The sequence below is a fragment of the Engystomops pustulosus genome, chromosome 8 (genome assembly GCF_040894005.1).
Source record: "Engystomops pustulosus chromosome 8, aEngPut4.maternal, whole genome shotgun sequence".
Taxonomy (NCBI): domain Eukaryota; kingdom Metazoa; phylum Chordata; class Amphibia; order Anura; family Leptodactylidae; genus Engystomops; species Engystomops pustulosus.
The window spans coordinates 98,638,502-98,658,146 of record NC_092418.1 but is presented as its reverse complement, the minus strand read 5'-3'; the positions used below and the strand labels follow the sequence as shown (position 1 = coordinate 98,658,146).

At 42.2% G+C, this 19,645-nt stretch overlaps 1 protein-coding gene across 8 annotated transcripts in view; it reads left to right on the top strand.

The window, feature by feature from the left end:
• PKP4 (plakophilin 4) overlaps window positions 1-19,645 on the top strand; it is a 181,670-nt gene that overhangs the window by 52,052 nt on the left and 109,973 nt on the right. For all 8 annotated transcript variants that reach the window (XM_072121960.1, XM_072121963.1, XM_072121964.1 and 5 more), the window contains one exon: window positions 7,567-7,700. In XM_072121960.1, coding sequence (XP_071978061.1) covers window positions 7,572-7,700 — 129 coding nt within the window. In that variant the 5' untranslated portion in view covers window positions 7,567-7,571. Of the gene's footprint in view, window positions 1-7,566; window positions 7,701-19,645 lie in introns of those variants that run through there.

The following is a 19,645-nucleotide window of genomic DNA, read 5'->3' as shown; positions in this document are numbered from 1 at the left end:
TTAAATCTTCCTAAGATTGCTTGGTCTGTTCTATTGGCCATCATATTGTAATCCGTACTCGGTAATACTAGAATTTTTCACTGCAGTCTCTTGATCCCTGGTAATATTCTTCATAGGGTGGAAATGCTGGGTTTGGGCCAGTTAAAAAAAAAAAATAAATAAATTCAACACACATACAGAATGTGATAGACCAAATTGCCCTAAGCAAAACTATTCCTAAAGGGAACCTGTCATCAGATTTTACCCCATCAAACTATCAGTCCTTTTGGAATTGCCTCTTTTACATGAAGTTGTCACCAGTTCTTGTGATGGGTGGATATCCCACCAGTTGGACTCTCCCACTGGTCATGAAATGGCGCATTATCTAAAATTTATCTGAATACCGTTTAAGCAGACCTATTATTTTCCTTCTGCTCCTATGTCTTATTGTATCCTCTAAGACGCTGACAATTTGTATTCCCTCCGCCGCAAATGAATACGTCTTTTACACGTTTTTTTGAAAATAAAAGTATTTCCACTGGTGATTGACATTGCTTTATGAAATGTGTTGTATCTCCATTTATCTGTCCTAAACAGTCACATGTATCTGCGAGGCAGCGATCAATCAGTGTCCTGTTCACAGCGGCTTTAATGGAAAATGTCTGCGAGGAAAGGGAAAACGGGAAGCCTCTTATTTCCTCATTTTTAGTCTGTGTGAGATTTTTATTTTTTTATTTTTCTTTTGAACATGAACTTGGCAGAGTCTCGTTATTTGGCTTAGCTTGACAGAATAAATGGTGTGGCCGGGACCATGGGAATATGAGAGGTTAATTTCAGCACCGAAAGGAAATTTGTTAAAGTTGTTTTAGACACACGAGTGTTATATAGTGTTAAAAATACTTTAAAAACCTCTTATACTTACTTAAAGATCTCTTCTCCAGCGGGTCTGCTTAGTAAGGCCAAAGTAGTCCACCCTGGCCAAAGTAGTCCACCCTGGCCAAAGTAGTCCACCCTGGCCAAAGTAGTCCACCCTGGCCAAAGTAGTCCACCCTGGCCAAAGTAGTCCACCCTGGCCAAAGTAGTCCACCCTGGCCAAAGTAGTCCACCCTGGCCAAAGTAGTCCACCCTGGCCAAAGTAGTCCACCCTGGCCAAAGTAGTCCACCCTGGCCAAAGTAGTCCACCCTGGCCAAAGTAGTCCACCCTGGCCAAAGTAGTCCACCCTGGCCAAAGTAGTCCACCCTGGCCAAAGTAGTCCACCCTGGCCAAAGTAGTCCACCCTGGCCAAAGTAGTCCACCCTGGCCAAAGTAGTCCACCCTGGCCAAAGTAGTCCACCCTGGCCAAAGTAGTCCACCCTGGCCAAAGTAGTCCACCCTGGCCAAAGTAGTCCACCCTGGCCTTTTTGGGACACTATTCCTAAGGATCCATATAGTCCTGCCACTTTCCATATAAGATGTCTTCCCAGCTCTCTTGACACATCTATATTTAGAGCTACATTTGTGCCGTTCCTCGGTTCCTCACAGGCATTACCATTATGTTGTCAACAGGGTGTGCTGCCATCTAGTCAATACTGGTAAAGTGTCTGACTGTGTAGCAATAACTCCTCTAAAAATTGAGAACACACAGTTGTAAGTTTTTGAAAGGAAACCTGCCATCACTGAGCTACCTACCAAGGTTTATCTGGGATGGTAGGTTACTGTGTAGTGTAGCCTCATGCTTTTTGTAATAAAACTTTTTGTGCCCCAGAACCTAATAAAACTTAAATCTGATGTATATGCAAATTTTCTTAAGAGGCTACTGGGGCTTTGAGTAGCCGCGGGATGGAGAGGCAGCTACGACTACTCCATGCCCCAGTAGCCTCTTTCGATCCCTCCTACCCCAGTCTTGAGCTTGCAGCTTGATGATGGTGATGGTAGGTTTCCTTAAATTTCTCTATCATGTGGAAGGTGAACAACATCAAAAAAGTCAAATAAGAACTCGTAGATTTGATTGCCCCTCTAAGCTGCCCCTACACCTGAGGTCTTTTGAACCTGCCACTGACTTTCAACAGGGATGAGATTAAACCAGCATACAGACCCCGCCAAGCATGATTATTTATGGTGGGGTCAGATTTGCTCCGACTAAGCAGGAGGCTCTCTCTGTGTTGACCCAAAACTTTGGTGGACACCATAGGGGTGCTGTAATCTATTCTGAAAATGTCTACACACAAGTTCCTGGAGAAACCAAAACATTGTGTAGATTTGCTTTGTTGTTACAAGATGTTTAGTATTAGCTCTTTAACAACATGTGGGAGCCCAAACATCTGCTGTCGGCAAACCATCTGCTGAGTCTCCGAAGCCTTCGCACCTTTGCAGTTGTGGAGAACACACTGATAAATTATCCACATAGTGTTTTGTTTGAGAGCAACTTGGGCGGAGAGATCAGTCAAGTTTATGTATTTTACCTCCTGTCAATTGATGATATTGTGAAGATATCCCAATTATAACTGCTAAGGTCTGACTTCAACTGACTAAGGTCTGACTTCAACAGAATGAAGGGGCTACAGGAATAATTTGCTCCAAGTTGGGCAAGAACAACGGTAAATGCACACTTGCATTGGCTTTCAGTTACACACTCTGTTTAAAGGACATCTATCATCAAAAGTTTATCGGGGCAGGTACTACCAGAGTCCCTTTTGTGCTGCAGCTTCACAGGCTGTTACACTGTGCCAGAACACTTCCCCCTTCCCCTGCATGTGAAGTGACTGCACAATGACTGCATGATCAACCCCAACCCCATGTGAAGTGACTGAACGATCAACCCCACCCTGACTCATTAAGCACTTCTGACTCATTAACATAATTTTAAAAGTTGATTTTAGAAGGACGAAGACCATGGATAACAAATATAAGAAGATTACCACAGTCACAGTGCCCAAATCTATGAGTAGGTGCCCCTATTTTATCATGATGGATTTTGATGGTAGATTTCCTTTAAGCAGAGTGTAAGAGAACTAAAAACAGAAGGCCATGAGAAAGCCTTCATATAATTTAATGGACCCGCAGTTAAGCATCAGTTATTAATGCACGGACTGCTGAGCTATAAACTTTCACGGTTTTCATCCGACAGCACATGTTGTATCTCAGATAACTATAAAACTGCATATCTGTGCACAATCAGACTAGGGTCAGATAGTAACGGCTCTCCTAATGGGGACTTTGCTAATTAAGGCCGTCTTGTAGATGTGTAGAGACTTATAGCCATTGATGCTCCCCTGGAGGATTCTGGTAAAGATTGCATAAGGAAGCGTGTTTTTTTCTTTTCCCATCCTGTAAGTCATGCCTGCATGAGGCTTCCTCACAAGGTAGCAAAAGGGGGGTGGTTTTCCTTTTCCCATCCTGGAAAACATATTTGCATATTTTCTCACAACCAGACTACACACAGTGGTGCACATTTACTTACCCGGTCCTGTTGTGATCCCGCGGTGCGTTGTACGTCGAGGGTCCGAGGTCTGCCGGAGATCACCTTCCTCTTCCTGGTGCATGTGAGTGCTGATCTTGCGACACATTTATTTATTTTTTTTAAAATTCCGCAGTTTGTCCGCCGGCCACGCCCCCGATTTCTGTTGCGTGCAAGCCGGGGCAGATGGGCCACAATACGATCGCGTGCGCCAAAATCCCGGGGCAATTCGACACAAAATGAAAATATTCCAGAAAATCGCGGTCCGTGGACCCTTAGTAAATGTGCCCCAGTCTGTCTGTAGTCGCATATCCATGGAGACACACAGAACTCTATTTGAGCTGTAAACACTAAACAGAAGCCTATTCAAAATTAATGCGTTTTGCAGAGTTTTTTTGATGTTTTAATTCTAGATACTTTGTGTAATAGTCTATTAATCAGTAATATCACAAATACCAGCAATTAATAGGCTTCCAATTGCTCTCCGGAGACGCGGCTCGGTTAAGTGGTCTGCGGTACGTAGACCAAATAATGTCACATGTCTGCCTTATTTTTTTTTTTTTTACTGTTACATTTCTGGCCTTCTGTTCCATTGTGTCTAGTAATATAGGACACATCTGCGACCCTGTGTACATCCAATCAGTCCGCGCTGCGATGACAACTTATTTACCTGTTCATCGGCGAGACCTTGGGAAATAAACATGAATTCATCATCTTTCTTTAGCAATGTTCCCGAGGTTTGAGAACATGGCATTCAGCTGGTCTTGACATGAAAGGTCAGGCGATATTATCCGGTTTGTTTGCAATGCTATTAATTGCTCTCCTGTTGTTCTGGTCTACTGGGCGCTGTTGCATGAAAGGGCATTGCACGGCCGAGCCGGGAAGTAAATGTTGTTACTATATCGGATGCAGCGTTTTCTATAGGCTTGTTTGCTTAAATTGTGCAAGGGGAAATGTATAGACCGTATCCATGGCAACCCATCGATTCTTGACACCGGCTACACTTATGCAAATTTATACTTATGTTAGAAGATGATTGCATCCAGTGTTTTTGGCAAATCCAAGACTCAATTGTTGTACTGAAGAGTCCGTAAGAGTGGGCGGTGTCAATTTTTTTTTTTAAAGGGAACCTTTAAGCACCCCACACATGTGCAGACACACCATGCTGTAGGGGCTGCTACAGAAATGCACACGCACTTTGAATTTTCTTTCTAGCCCCCACGGATGCTGAGATATCAGTAAAAATATCTGACCATTATAATCCTCTGCACTGTCATAGAGGAGGAGCTGGGAGGGACATGTTTTATGCTAATCTTTTCTGACATAAAACACGCCTCTTTCTTTGCTCCAGCCCCTCCTCTATGACAGTGCAGAGGATTAATAATGGGCAGATATCTTTGCTGGTATCTCGGCAATCGTGGGGGCTAAAAAGAAAATTCAAAGTCCCCCTGGATCTCTGTATCAGGCCCTTATATGTGAGGAGGTGAAAGGTCTTCTTTACAGAGGACCTGTTCTTCTTTTTTTATCTCTTTATATTGTTTTACTTCCATTACGTTGCATAGCTGGAGAGTGTGTCATTGTTTTGCTTCCCAATATATCGAGAAGTGTTTGCTCTTGTGACTCTGCCTGTGGTTCCTGTGGTTTCCTCCTGTGGTTATAAGTGCAAGTCACCCTTCACAGTCTAAAATCTGACTCGAAATCTTTGCCCAAAAGTTGTGTGCGTGTGTGAGGAGCCGGTGATTAAGAAATAATATATATTCTTTTCGTCGTAGTTGTGTAGCTTCTACATTGTTGAATCCATATTGTAACGGGCTATTCTCCAGTGTGGACAGGCAGTACCCCGGGTTGGGTACAAGATGGGGTCTGTAGGTTTGTTCTTAAGTTGAATTTGTAGGTAAGTCGGAACTGTATATTTTATCATTGTAGCCTCAACTAAATTTTTTTGGTCTCTGTGACGATTAGATTTTAAAAATGTTGGATTGTCATAAAAACCAGGTTTTAACAATAAATCTTAATTACAGACGCATTTAAAAAGGTTACAGCTGATTATTGTAGCCTGGGACTAAAGTACAGTAAATTACCAACATCCAGAGGTCCGTTTGTAACTAAGGGTTATCAGCAAGTCGAGTGTTCTTAAAGGAAACCTACCACTTAGAATGGCAGGGGTAAGCTGTAAGTACCGAGCACCAGCTCAGGGTGAGCTGGTGCCGGTACTTACTTTGTTAGTGTTATTAACCGCTGTATCGCGGTTTTAACACCTTTTTAAACTTTAGAGCAGAAGAAGCTTCGGCGCTGCGTGCGCACGATCGTGCACGCGCCTACATAGGAAACGCCGGAGACGTTGCGGTCGCACGGTCGCGCCCAGCGCCGAAGTCTCTTCTGCTCTAAAGTTTAAAAAGTGTTAAAACCGCGATACAGCGGTTAATAACACTAACGAAAGTACGTACCGGCACCAGCTCACCCTGAGCTGGTGCTCGGTACTTACAGCTTACCCCTGTCATTCTAACTGGTAGGTTTCCTTTAAGTAGGGGACCACCTGTATTCGCATCGTACATACACTGTAATTGTACACAGAGCGGGTGGGTTAATGGTGGGGTTGATGGTGGGGGCTCATTACACTCATATGTTGTGTATTTATAATCCCTCTCTCCCGATAGACTTACGACCCCACTACAGAGACTACTCTACCAGTTTAAATAACCGTTTCGCCAATCTCTGTGAAAACCAGAGTCTGACAAGGAGCACGGGACAAGGCGAATGTTTCCGTGTATTAAAAATAATAGCTTGTGATTTGTCAAATTAATCACTTGAATAACTCCTTTAATTGCCGTTGTGGGGGATGTGAGTGGCGGTGTATTTTGAGGACGTCGGCGGGCTTGCGTCTCATTGTTTCTCATAGTCTAGTTATAATGGAGCTAAGCCCTTACTGTATGAGAACAGAACAATCAAAGTTCATTAAAAGTGCAGCCAGGCAAGTATCGCTCACGGTTTGCTTGTTTGCGCAGTTTATCGGTGTTTTCTGTGAAGTGTTTTTCAGCTAAGCTAGTTTTAATGAAGGCTTAATGGTGAACATTTTTTTGCCCTGATTTATTAAGGGCCTTTCTTTTTCATATCTGTAATGGATCATTTTGCTGTTGTAGAGTCTGTGTGATTCCTTCACTTAGCTGGTTGTCCTGCTGCTCATTATATAAGCACGTTGCTCCTGGCTATGCCAGCTTTGTCAATACTTTTCTCGCTATAGGGTTTGTAACCGGGTTAGTGACCGCTTCTGTCATTTCTAGGACTCTCTCTATTTAAAGGGAACTTGTCACCAGGTTTTACTCCAATAAACTAGTGGCACCCTAAGTTGGGTATGAAATGTCCTTTCTAAATTTACCTCTTTACGTCGAAATCTTACCGATTTACCTATTATAAAAATAAATCGCCTCCAAAATCATGGGAAAATGAGCACGGAAAAGACCTATTTTGCCAGAGGTGAGTCAAGTTTAGAGGCTGCTGGAGGGAGCATCGCTTCAAGTTTGGTTTACTTTGTAGTCTATGAGCTCTAAAGAGAAATTTGATTACTTGCTGATCTACAGTTTTTGTAACCGGAACCAAACCTAAACTACAAAACTGCATTCTGTGAATATTGCTTTCTAAAACCCCAAAATGTGGGTTTTTTTCACATAATTTTAATCCCTTTATCTGGGTGCTGGTGAATGTGGACGGCGGCAGGTATCGGCATGCTTGGGATGATGTCACCAATATCTGAAGGATGAAGCTTTCATCACACATTATACCCCATCCTCTGTGTACACTGGACTCTCCACAGTTTAGGGATTTGTGATGGGTTTTTGCAGCCTCTTTACCTTGTTCCGGCGTCTGATTATTGTGATTGTTGAGTCAATGGCAGGACGAGTCCCAACAGCCTCGGAAATGTTATACGTGAAATCGCGTAGTGTAGAGGCAGACAACGCCCAGCTATGATGGCGCTAATCCTGGGAAGCCTCAAGCTGAAAGATATCAATAAAGGAAACCTGTACAGTTTAGTGAAAACACAAAAGTACATGGTGAAAGTGAAAACACAGAAAAAGTTACTTAACTTTTTGCAACTTTATTTGATTTGTTTGTATAATAAATAACAAAAATATTTTCCAATTTTTATTTGTAGGTACCATGCCAGCTCCTGAGCAGACTCCCATGATGGAGGAAGGGCTGCCGAAAGCCCCCCAGGATGCTCCCACCACCACAGGCATGGAGCCAGAGTCCACAGCCACTAACATTTTGGCCTCCGTAAAAGAACAGGTGAGTATTTTATACATGAAAGATAAACTCTACCAGTAATATTGTTTTATGTTCTTGCCCCCAGCTCTGTTACACTACATTTTTATAGGTAAAAAGTGCCAAAATGATCACATTCCCAGCATTCCGTGTCCACCATCTATTGTCAGTAGTGATGTAATGATGGGTGTCAGTCTTATCTATATAGAGGTCATTGTACAGGGAGGAGGATATAAGCTGTGACATCATCTATTGTCAGTAGTGATGTAATGATGGGTCAGTGTTATCTATATAGAGGTCATTGTACAGGGAGGAGGAGATAAGCTGTGACCATCTATTGTCAGTAGTGATGTAATGATGGGTGTCAGTCTTATCTATATAGAGGTCATTGTACAGGGAGGAGGATATAAGCTGTGACATCATCTATTGTCAGTAGTGATGTAATGATGGGTCAGTGTTATCTATATAGTGGTCATTGTACAGGGAGGAGGAGGAGATAAGCTGTGACATCATCTATTGTCAGTAGTGATGTAATGATGGGTCAGTGTTATCTATATAGAGGTCATTGTACAGGGAGGGGGAGGAGATAAGCTGTGACATCATCTATTGTCAGTAGTGATGTAATGATGGGTCAGTGTTATCTATATACAGGACATTGTACGGGGAGGAGGAGATAAGCTGTGACATCATCTATTGTCAGTAGTGATGTAATGAGGATTATATTAAACCCCTATCCAATTATCAAGTGTTAACCCTATTATTGAAAAGTAAAATTGCAATATTTGCTACTTTATATTAAATATGTGTTTTAATATTTTTTTTTTAACTCTTTATAAATTATTAACAAAAATATACCTGGTTAAAAACATAGGTCATTTTTTTCATTCTTCTAAATTTCTGTAATAAAAAAGAACTTCCCACATTTTGAGTTAATGGCCACAAAAGGCCTACAGCAATGTATGTTTTGACAAGTACAAGCCTTTCTCCATGGCGGATAGTCTATATGGAGTAAACCTGACAGGTGTATGATTTCCCTGCAGCGCCACCACTGGGGAAGTTGGCAATTATATAGAACCCTTAGAAAGCCTTGATCTGTATTGTTACCATGCGATGAGGATCCAGAACAGAAGATTTCCTTCTTATGATACATACAAATAGGTTTTGTAAGCTATACATGCCTTGCGGTGGTTGTAGCGCCCCCTGCCTTTCCTGTGAAGGATAACTTGAATATGATGTCTCCGATTTCACAATTGCATCAAATAAAATCATATAAACTTTTTTTTTTTCTTATTGCTGGACCTTACAAGAGGTTCCTTTTTTTTTTTTTTTTTTGGCTTGTCCTTTACTGTCCTGTAAAACCCTGCCCCCGCAATGCAAAGGGTTAATCCGTAAAGTTTCTCTACTACAGGATATGACTAATAAAATAGAGTTTCCTCCTACCGAATATGAAGTGTAAATATGTATTTTTGAGTCGTCTTCTTCCTTCTAACTTAAATCCGTTTCTGGGAAAACTTCTTGACAACCGGTACTTTACTGTTACACCCCCCGCTGTGCCGCTTCTCCACATTTCCTAGACTGTTGAATAGAAAATTTGTGTAAGTATATAATGATTCACGAATCAGCCGTATCGCTGCCTACCTCTAGACAAGCTGTGGAAAGGCGGCTGACAACATCGACATGAGCAGCTAATTTCTTAGTCTACAAGAAAATTAACGTTATTTTGAATAATTTACCACTTTTTGGTAGTTATATGATGGTGGTAGATTTTGTTTTGGCCCTGTTCACATCATGTCTTACACAGGTACCAAGCATTATGCCCCAATGTATCTATAGTGACCCATTCACCTGTTTGAGGCCCCAAAGTATCCTCCGTTACCCTATTTTGGGACAGTATACATTGTATACTGAATATGTAATTTCATTGTAAGTTTTGAGAAAGGTATATGCAAATAGCTTTTCCTGAAAGGGAACCCGTCATCAGCAATTGACCTAATAAACCACTTCCAGTCTGCTGTCAAACAGGGTAATACCTTCTAGCTTTTGTTTCTTCCATGGTCCAGTGTGGTGGCATCATCTAGAAAATCGGCTTTGAAGTGAGATGTTATTTGGATGTATAAAGTCACGGAGGAGGAGCGTTTAACACTGGAGTCAAGGTGTGGAGCTCTGAACGTCTCCTCCTCTGTGATTGACATCCTTCATTGGACTTCAGGAGATCTGGTTAGTGATGTCTCCGGGTGCAGGGCCATCAATTACAGAGAATGGGACTTTCTGAGGAAGAGAGCTTTACTTCAGCGTTAAAATCTCCGCCTTCTTGACTTGACAACCAGTTTACATCTCACTTCACAGTTTATTTTCTGGATGATAGAACCACACTGGGTCATGAAAGAAACGTGATCTGGAAGGTGTTCAGCTGATTGACAATATACGGGTAATGTTTTAATAGGTCAATCTGACCGGTTCCCTTTAAATAAGGCAGCTCCCAATAGATCAAAGCCTGACTTTCAAGAAGCCTTGTGACATGCCACCAAAGAAATCTGCCACCAGGATGAAGGATTGTAAACCATACACACTGGCACACTGATGTGTGCCCCTTCTGCCAGGATCTTCTCTTCTCTTAGCTCCTTATGCCCTTGTTTTTACAAAAAAAGACTTTAAAATCTATGCAAATGAGCCTGAGGTGCTCCAAGCTCCACTAACGCCTATGGAGTCTGGAGCCCCTCAACCTCATTTGCATATTTTTAAGACATTTTTTTGTTTGTGTTGTTGTAAAAACAATGGCAAAAGAAGAGCAGATCCTGCCAGAAGGGGCGCCCTATGTAGACCTATAGCTATTGATGGAAAATATGCACAAAGTTTTCCAGGATGGAATCAGGAAAACCACGCTTTTTTGTTATTTTGTAAGGACAGATTTCAGTCTTCACCAGAATTCTCACTGGAGCATTCATGTCCTTTAGAGGACATCTACCACCAGGATGAAAGACTGTATGCAAATGAGCCTGAGGGGCTACTGACTCCATTAACACCAATAGAGCCTGGAGCCCCTCAGACTCTTTTGCGTACAGTCTTTTATCCTCGTGGTAGATGTCCTCGAAGTCTCTGGATTTTTTTTCGTATGGAATTTTAGTGTTTCATTATATTTCGGAGGAATGAGGAGTAAATTATTCTATGTCATTTAGACTATAGTACCTTTTTACTGAGGGTTTTTCACATGGATGTCTCGGTGGTGACCCCTTGCTGTCGGCAGGATGGCCAGCGATATGTTGCTTTGCGTGTCCTATGTGTGTCTGAGAGATTTATATGTGCTGCCATCACATCTTCTGTAGTCGTAACTGACCCAGGGCCTCCGCACTGGGCCTCATTACAGATAAGGGCATTAAATTGGACCTCTGTAGGGTTTATGTTATCATCTTGCAGCATAGTATATTATATCTTTGACTTATAAAAAAAAATCTCTAGTTAGGGGATTTTTTTTTTCCCCCTGAAAAGACAAAACAAAAAATATTAACACGCAAACTGCAGCACGTCCTGATGCCTTGGGTTTGAACTTGCCAGGAATTTTGGACATTTTTATGTTTTCCCCAATACAAAGTCGGCACTTCTTACTTTCTTTTACATCAAATTTTGCATTAATCTACAGTGTTATGTTATATACATTACTAATTATTATTACTGTATCTGTATAGACTAGTAGAAAGGGTTAATGAACATTGAGAGGCAGTTCTGACTCTAACTCTGGCGAATCACCGTTTCAAAAGCACACACACTCGATATAGGGATTGGCTGTTGCTTGTTTTAAATTGTTACTGTGTTATACAAAATTTATGCCATGACTAAGAGCACCTAATGCTCGAAACGCGTAGGAAAACCACTGCCATGTCCCCTGCAATTTTAAAATGAAGAAATAAAGAATATATTGTTTTTTTTTTTTTAGAAGTGCTGCGACCCTTTGTTACTTTGGATCAATTTTATCTATATTAAAGTAGAGATTATTTTGCAGAAGAAAAACAGACTTTTTTACCAGACCAGCAGACAGCTGGACCTTTAGAATGACAGGTGCCATCTGGAAAGTTGTTTACACTTTTAGAAACTTGCTGCCATAGAATATTATGGCCACTGAATGTAAGAAGGTTGGACTTGATGGATTTGCGTATTTTTCCGACCTTATATACTATGATGCTACGAGAAAAAATATCACGGGTTATGGGGATAAAACATTTATTTAATTCTTAAAGGTTGGACTTGCGTCTTTTTCCGGCCTTATGTACTATGATATAAGGAGAACCCAATCCTTAGGGAATGGAGCTCAGAGGAGGAGTAGGCCAGTCTACTTGAGCAACCAAAAGACTATTGCTTAGCACCTGAATTTCTTCAGTAAAGAAGGAAACCATTGACTGAAGACCCTGACTCTAAGGACTTTTTCCCCATGGGTGTACACCAGGTCTTACCATCCCTTCCGGGTAATACCGCAACGATGCCTGGCGGACCCATTAGAGCTTTGGTGCCACCCCTAACCTGGGTGCTTCACATCTGTATCTAATACCTATAAAACATATGATTGAAAAGTTGGCCACCGTTTGAGGAGGGAAGAGATCAGGTACATACAAAAAGGGGGCCTCTCTAGTCATAGCTATTAGATCCTTCAAGGAGCAAGCTCTGCTCTGCTCTGTCCTTGATTTATATAGAGGAACCAATTAAAGAGAGGATCATGTAGACGGACTAGAGTTCTAGTTAATAGCACTTTCTCGTACAAAGAGCTCTCCATGTTCCCTGGATAATTTATATCCGCCCTTTATGACTGTGAGCTGCACCTGACCTAATAATGTCCCGACTGTCCTTGCTCAGTACTCCGCAGTCCAGGCTCCTCAACGGGCAAATTCTACCCAAACCCCATTGTGTATTGTAGCAGCAGAATGATTTGCAGTCTTCTGAATTTGTTTTAGCCGGCAGCACGAAGAAAAACAAATTGAGACTTCTGCCAAGTCAGAGTCTCGTAGTGGAAAAAACTGAGGTTTTCTGGTATTCTTGGTTCTTCTCCCACACAATGGTTTTAGTATAATTTCTATGAAAAGCGCGACTGTTCCTACAGAGAAGCTGTGTGCTAAATGAAGGATTGACTGCTGTAATTGTAGGGACCCGGTTACTGCGTTAGATCATCATTTCAGAAAACCACAGCAACAGCTTAAAGAAGCAAGAAAGTTAAAGACCAAGTAATGACCAAATAAATGCGACTGCTTCGAAGAACTAAAGAAATAAGATGAAGTATGAGATTACACATCCTGGTCAAATCAAGATTCATGGAAGAATCTGTCATTTTTCAAAAATTGTTATATAGTTTTATAGGAATTAGACCCTTTTGAGAGTTGGGGCAGTCCAAATGTAAGCTAGTGGGTCTGCATTGTACTTAAATGGTTAAAGGAAGTCTACCACCTCCCCCAAGCGTTATAGTCTTCTGCCAGCATGTTTTAAGGAAATGCTCTGTTTTTCCCCCAGCATATCTATATATTATTTCTGTCCATTATGCAAATTCTGAGAAATTTCCATTTTAATCCGTATGCTAATGAGACAGTTGGTGCACCTGAGTGTGTCCTCAGGGCCTGGAGGACTGTGATTCTTGCCCACATCACTTCCCTCCTATTCTGGTTTTGTTTCATGCTCCTCACAAGGCAAATCTTCTGCTTATCTGATGGTGAGGGTCATAGTCCATGCAGTAATAGCAGTGTTTCAGCTGCTAAGTACATGTTCGGGGTGCACCAACTACCACATTAGCATAAACATGGAAAAGGGAATTTCTCACAAAATGCCTAATGGACAGATATAATAACAGTATTTTTGCTATCTTGGTGCATTTCGCTACAACGTGCTCATAACAAGAGATAAGCGGACGGACGTTTGGTTTCAGCTCACGCAACCTGGACATTTCGTCGGATTGGTAGCTGAACAGCCAATCCTGCAAATTGACAACCACAGCAACTGGATATGATTGGCTGTTTGGGCACTAATCCTGCAATATGTGCTGGTCGGACAGGACCCAGAAGTAAACGTCAGGTCCACTCATCTCTACTACAATAAATGGGTGTGTATATATGTATGTGTGTGTATGTATGTGTGTGTGTGTGTGTGTAATATATAATATATTTGTCTCCCCTGCCTTCTGCTTGTGATGACTTTCACCCTGGCAGCTCTTACATGCAGGAGGCTGTTAGTAGTACATGCCAGGAATACACTGGAAACACTTTTCAACACACAATTATACAGGACTGGAGTGGATGATGGATGGGTCTTGTGATATATTATGAAAATATATGTAACAAATATACTTATACTTTTTTATGCATAGATTTGGCCTTTGTTTCAATTCCCTTCTACTTCCTACATAACTGGAGTAACATTTATGGATTGTTCCAAGTGTTCAATGTCAGATCTTAGAAAAATACATGCTTTATATCAATTATGAAGAGCCCCCACCAACCCCCCTTCCCAAAACTTTTTTTTGTAAAAGTCTTCAATCTTTTGATTTAAGACCCCCCCCCCCCCTTTCTTTTCTGGTCCTGTATGTTTATCCCCTTGGACCTAGAGAGTACTGTCAGGTTTTCGGTAATGAACACTCGCTAGTGATTTAGCAGAAACTGTGGTTCTATGAGAGGATCCTAAACAGGACAATAAATATGAGGAATAAAAAAGGAATTTCAATAAAGCTGCTCGGGCTGCTACGTGCTCCCAATGTGCAGTGTTCAGGAAGGCTGCATTATGTGTATTACAGAGGCAGCCATGTAGGAGACGGTTACATACTATGCTCAATATCGCTGGTTTATGGACTCTATATTATGTGATACTACTGCATTGGGATGTTAATGCCTCATAACTGAAAGGCATATTTCCAATGAAGGCTAATTTCACACTACTGGTCTTTACCCTCCGGTTCTTACCCCTGGGCCTTACCCCTGTTCTTTATCTCTGGTCGTTACCACTGGTCCCTACCCCTGGTCCTTAAAGAGGTCCTGTCACTACTAAAGTAAGCAGCTCCTAGTGCTACATCAGAGGCAGCAGTGTTATCGGAAACCTCCGATAATGCTAGCAGAGTCTGCCGCGATGTACACTAGAAACGCTTGCCTCTTCCCCCGGACCGCCCTGTCCACTGCACAGGCCAGCGGTGACTGGTGAGCGTCATGCCCCTAATCCCTCACCCTCATGAATACACCGCATCACTTTGAGCGTGGTCTGGCGTTTGTAGTGTAGAGGCTTCCGATAACACTATCAGTGTAACACTGTGGCATCTGTTGTAGCACTAGAAGCTGTTTACTTAGCTCCTGGTGCCGTTTTTACAGGCGACATGTCCTCTTTAAGTAAAGAATGGAGGTTTAACGTATCAATAAAAAATCCCATTGATCTCTATCTCAATGTAAATATCATGTCATGGTCATTTAGGCAGGTATCCGTTATCCATGTGTGTTTTTTTCGAATGGAGGTAAAGTCCTGCAGCCTGTGTTATTATTATTATTTTTTTTTTTTTTTTTGTTCCAAAAACGTATGTATAATGGATTCCTGCCTTAACGAAACACAACAGATGACATAAAATTTACATTATTTTCAATGGGATTTTTTATTTATACGCTAAAGCTTTGTTTTTTTGTTTTTTTAACGGGGATGAGGAATGGTAATGTGAAATGAGCATTAGCCAGTAATAATATATGCATGACATACCATAAGTGTCCAAAGGATGCTGCACTTCCATGGCTCCCATGTACCTTAAGAATAAGGGTTCCCCTACTTGAGGAGAGTTGGCCACGTAAAGCTCCTTCCATTATTTTTTATGATATTTCTAAGAATAGCTGAGCTCCCCTGTAATAAGGTTTTCCTGGGATTTCCCCTGCCATATTAAAGCTGAGGTCCTCCTCTTTAAAATGACTCAAGAACATGAGACCTGTGCTTCTAGGTGCCATGGTTTGATAGATATAGCTGTTTGATTCGAGCCCACTGTCATGTCGTTTATACATGGGTTATGTGCATGACGTATATAGCCATGACAGTCGTGAAGAGGTTAACGTGGATTTAGAAATCATGGCTACTGCAACTCCTGGCCTTATTTTGTGCTGTTATTGTAGCCCAGCTGTATGAAAATGATTGTAATTTAGCTGCAATACCTTGCACTACCCAAGGTCAGGTGTGGCGCTGTATGTGCAAGAAAGTTCACCCTCCAACCACTCAAATTTGTTATAAGTGCAGTTTGGGGGACAAGTTAAAAATTATAACCCATGACTTCTGTACAATGTAAAACTTGCCCAAAAAGTCTAATTACTGATAATTCCCACATTTTGATTTCCAAAAGTTGCACCCAATGTACAGGAAGGTTTCGCTCCATATATTCTTATTAAGTGTTATCCACTTGTATGTAAAACTCCTCGGATAGGGATGACATTTATAAGCGGGGGGGGGGGGGATAAGTGGAGCAGCAGGCAGGACACTATTCTTTATTGCTGAATGTGTTGTCATTCACTTCATTCCTATCCTGCAATTCCTGTATCGTCCGGCAGCCATTGATGTTTAGCATGGCGCCTTTTCTGGTAATTACGGCACATTGAAAGGCACAGAGGAGAGCGTTTCGGCTGAGCTCCTGTATAGACTTGCTCACAAATCCCTTTTCATCTCGGTGATTTCTGCAAAACTGCGGCATCCTCTGTACACAGCAGCCATCCAGCTCCTCCTGTCACTCCCAGGCTTACGTGTCTCTGCCATTCCCCAGACTTATCTTCCCTGCTCCGAGACGCTGCAGGAATGTTGATTTACAGAAATGATCAGCTAAGGAGCAGGTAATGTGTATGCAGAGGTCCAGAACCATCCCTGATGGTATATACTCAGGTGCCATTGGATTGCAAACCCACTCAGCCGTACTGCCTGACCACGTCTGGCAGCCGCCTGACTAGCCCTGGCCACAACTGTCCGCCGCCTGGCCACAACTGACTGCTGCTTGAGTTTGAGGGTGCAGCCACGCGTTCAGTTTTTCAGATGCAGTTTTTGAAGCCAAAAGCAGGTGTGGACCGTAATGGTTGATGACTTATCAATTAAGAATCTCTATGTTCACTCCACTCCGGGTTTTCAAATCAAAAACTGCATCTGAAAAACTGAACGTGTGGACGAAACCCTAAAAGAGAAATGCGTTTAATTGAAATAAATCGCCTGTTAGTCCTGGATGGATCCTGTTGGGATCCACATTTTTTTTTAGAGACCATGAGCACGTCATCTGACCACTTAAAATAAACAGCCAAAAACTGCTTTTACGTGCCACAATTTCTCTTGTTGGGCACATTATTACATTTTTCACTTCCAATTTGCTGAAGATTCATGATAATTTTCCACTGCATTTTATTTATGAAACATGTGGATGGGATTTCTTTTAATCCACCTTTTTACACTGTGATTTGTAAATCGCTGTGGTTGCATTTATACAAGGAAGAATCGGTGCCTAGCCCACCAGCTTTGATGTCTAACCCAACTGCATCTGAAAAACTGAAAGTGTGGACGCACACCCTTAGGGTGGTGTCACACGTGGCGTTTTGGACCCGGTTTTAGTCCATTATTAAGCAGTCCATTAAAAACGTATGTGTTTTTAAAATGCATGTGTTTTTTAACGGGCTGCTTAAAAACTAAAAACGGGTTCAAAACGCCACGTGTCCTTAGGGACACTGCAACAGACACACACACCAGCTAGCTTCTTAAGAGCCTGTCATAGTCTTAACAATGCACCCAAAAAGTTGCATACCACCAGTGAGTGGAATCCTTAGAGATGCTCCAGCACTTTGCTCAGCAATTTTGGCAATTCTATTGAATGGAGTGGCAGGACACATGTTCTACCTGCCGCTCCACCTACTAATGAGAACAGGACCCCATATCTCCTATTCTTGTGGTCTGTGGGGCACCTATACAGCCAGCCACCCTATGCATGCCATGAAAAGAGATTTCTTTTCATGTGACAATATGGCAGATAATGGATTTCTAGCCATGAGCTCTTGATCCAGGGATTCATTTTAATTACGGTAGCAAATTTGGAGTCTGGGTGGAATTTTTGAAAATTGACTTTTACCTAATTAGGGTTTCTTGCTCTGGATCATTATTGCAGGATAAAGGGCTGAGCTAGATGAATGGATGTCTCTTGCTGTGTTGTAGTATTTGGTTTTATTCTACATTTGCTGTGTATCCTCCTATATGCCGTGTCCTGTTCCTAAATCCTTATAAAGATATTTGACCTCTGCAGGGCAGTAGTTATTACTTGGATTACGAGTGGTGCGGAGATGATCTATTTCAGACCGAACACACAATGTGGAGTGTACCAGGACTTCTCATCCCGTGTTCAGAATGCAATGCATGTCACATAGTAACATCAGTCACTTATTATCTTGGTTGTATTCCTGTTACTGGTCATGTAATATGTAAGCCGTGGGCACTTCAGGACAAGTGGAGGAGCCAGGATACCCACACTGAGGGACTTTGTCCTGTATCCGATAGGTGACAATGCTCCGCACTATTAATGACTATGTCCTATCTCTGGGTGGATCCCTAGACTTTGCCTGCATTATGTAATTAAGGCACATTTATCTTGTATTAGTAAGTTTCTCAGATTGTCTATCAGACAAGGAACACTGAGGCATCCAACTGAAACAAAAAGTAGAATCGGCATGCTACATTATAGTAGCAGAAAAACTGACAAATCCATCACATGACGGCCAAAAATAGTGCCCCAATGGGACGCTGAGAGGTCATTATCTTTTATCTGCAAAGCCCCTTTAAGGGACATCTACCATCGGGGTCAAGGATTGGAAACCAAGCACACTTACGTGCTGGAGTGTGCCCTTTACACTCTTCTTTTACAACAAAAAAAGGCTTTAAAAAAAAAAAAGGGCATAACAAGCTAAAAGAAGAGCAGATCCTTCCAGAGGGGACAGACATCAGCATGTAAGTGTGCTTGGTTTTAAATCCTTGATCCTGATGGTAGATGTCCTTTAATGGGGTTTTTGTCAACCATGATAGTTTCCCCCTATCCACAGGGTAAGGGATAAGAGTCTGGCTGGTATCTGACTACTGGGACCCCCACAAATATACGGTAAGTACATATCCCCGAAGTTTACAAGACTGGGAGAATTGATTTCAGTAATTGAGTGAGGCCTCATGTAGACGGCTGGACGCCTGGACTAGATGCTGGGCATAGCCCATTACCAGCTGGAGAAGGAGGGCGCGATCCTCAGCCTTTCCCTCCGTTGAAAGCCTAAGCGTCTGTGCTACAAGTATGGCAAAGTATGGGACATTTCTATATTGTACGCTGTCTTTGTGACTTGGTCACAATGTGGTCAACGCACTGTGATTGGGTGCCATAAACCTCTAATGGAGCAGAGACTTGGCCGCAAATTGTGCAGCCGGATCAAAGAACCCCATACGGTCATGTGCATGGAGCCTAAAGCTGTAGGTTAAGCATGCGTCCTGATGCTAAATTCACGGAAGTGTCAGAAATTGCAGTACATAGTTTTTTTTTATCTCCGCCGCTTCCATTTACTGTCTGTGAGAGTGCAGGAGATAGCCGAGCGCTGTGCTCTGCAATTTCCCGGGCTACTATAGTATGGTATACTGCAAACCGGACCCCCTGTTATTTTAAATAGCTTATGGTCAGAGCAGTCGGACCCAACCCATTAATAGGGGATAACAATTGAAGTTCATTCAACCCCCTGTAAGAACACTTAGTAGCATAGGTTGTATTGCTGTACAGAGACCGTGCCATTTACCATCACCTGATCCAGAAGCGGGCGGCCCCATCGTAGTGTCGCGGCCTATTCTTCATGCTGCTGGTACCCCTCTCCTTAAAGTAAATAGAATTGGCAGATGCATCCCATCTCTAACCAGCCATGGACACCCCTTCCAAAAGAAAAAACCTCAACCCTGACTATATCGGATGCTTTATGAGGACACTCCGAACTTCAAGATTT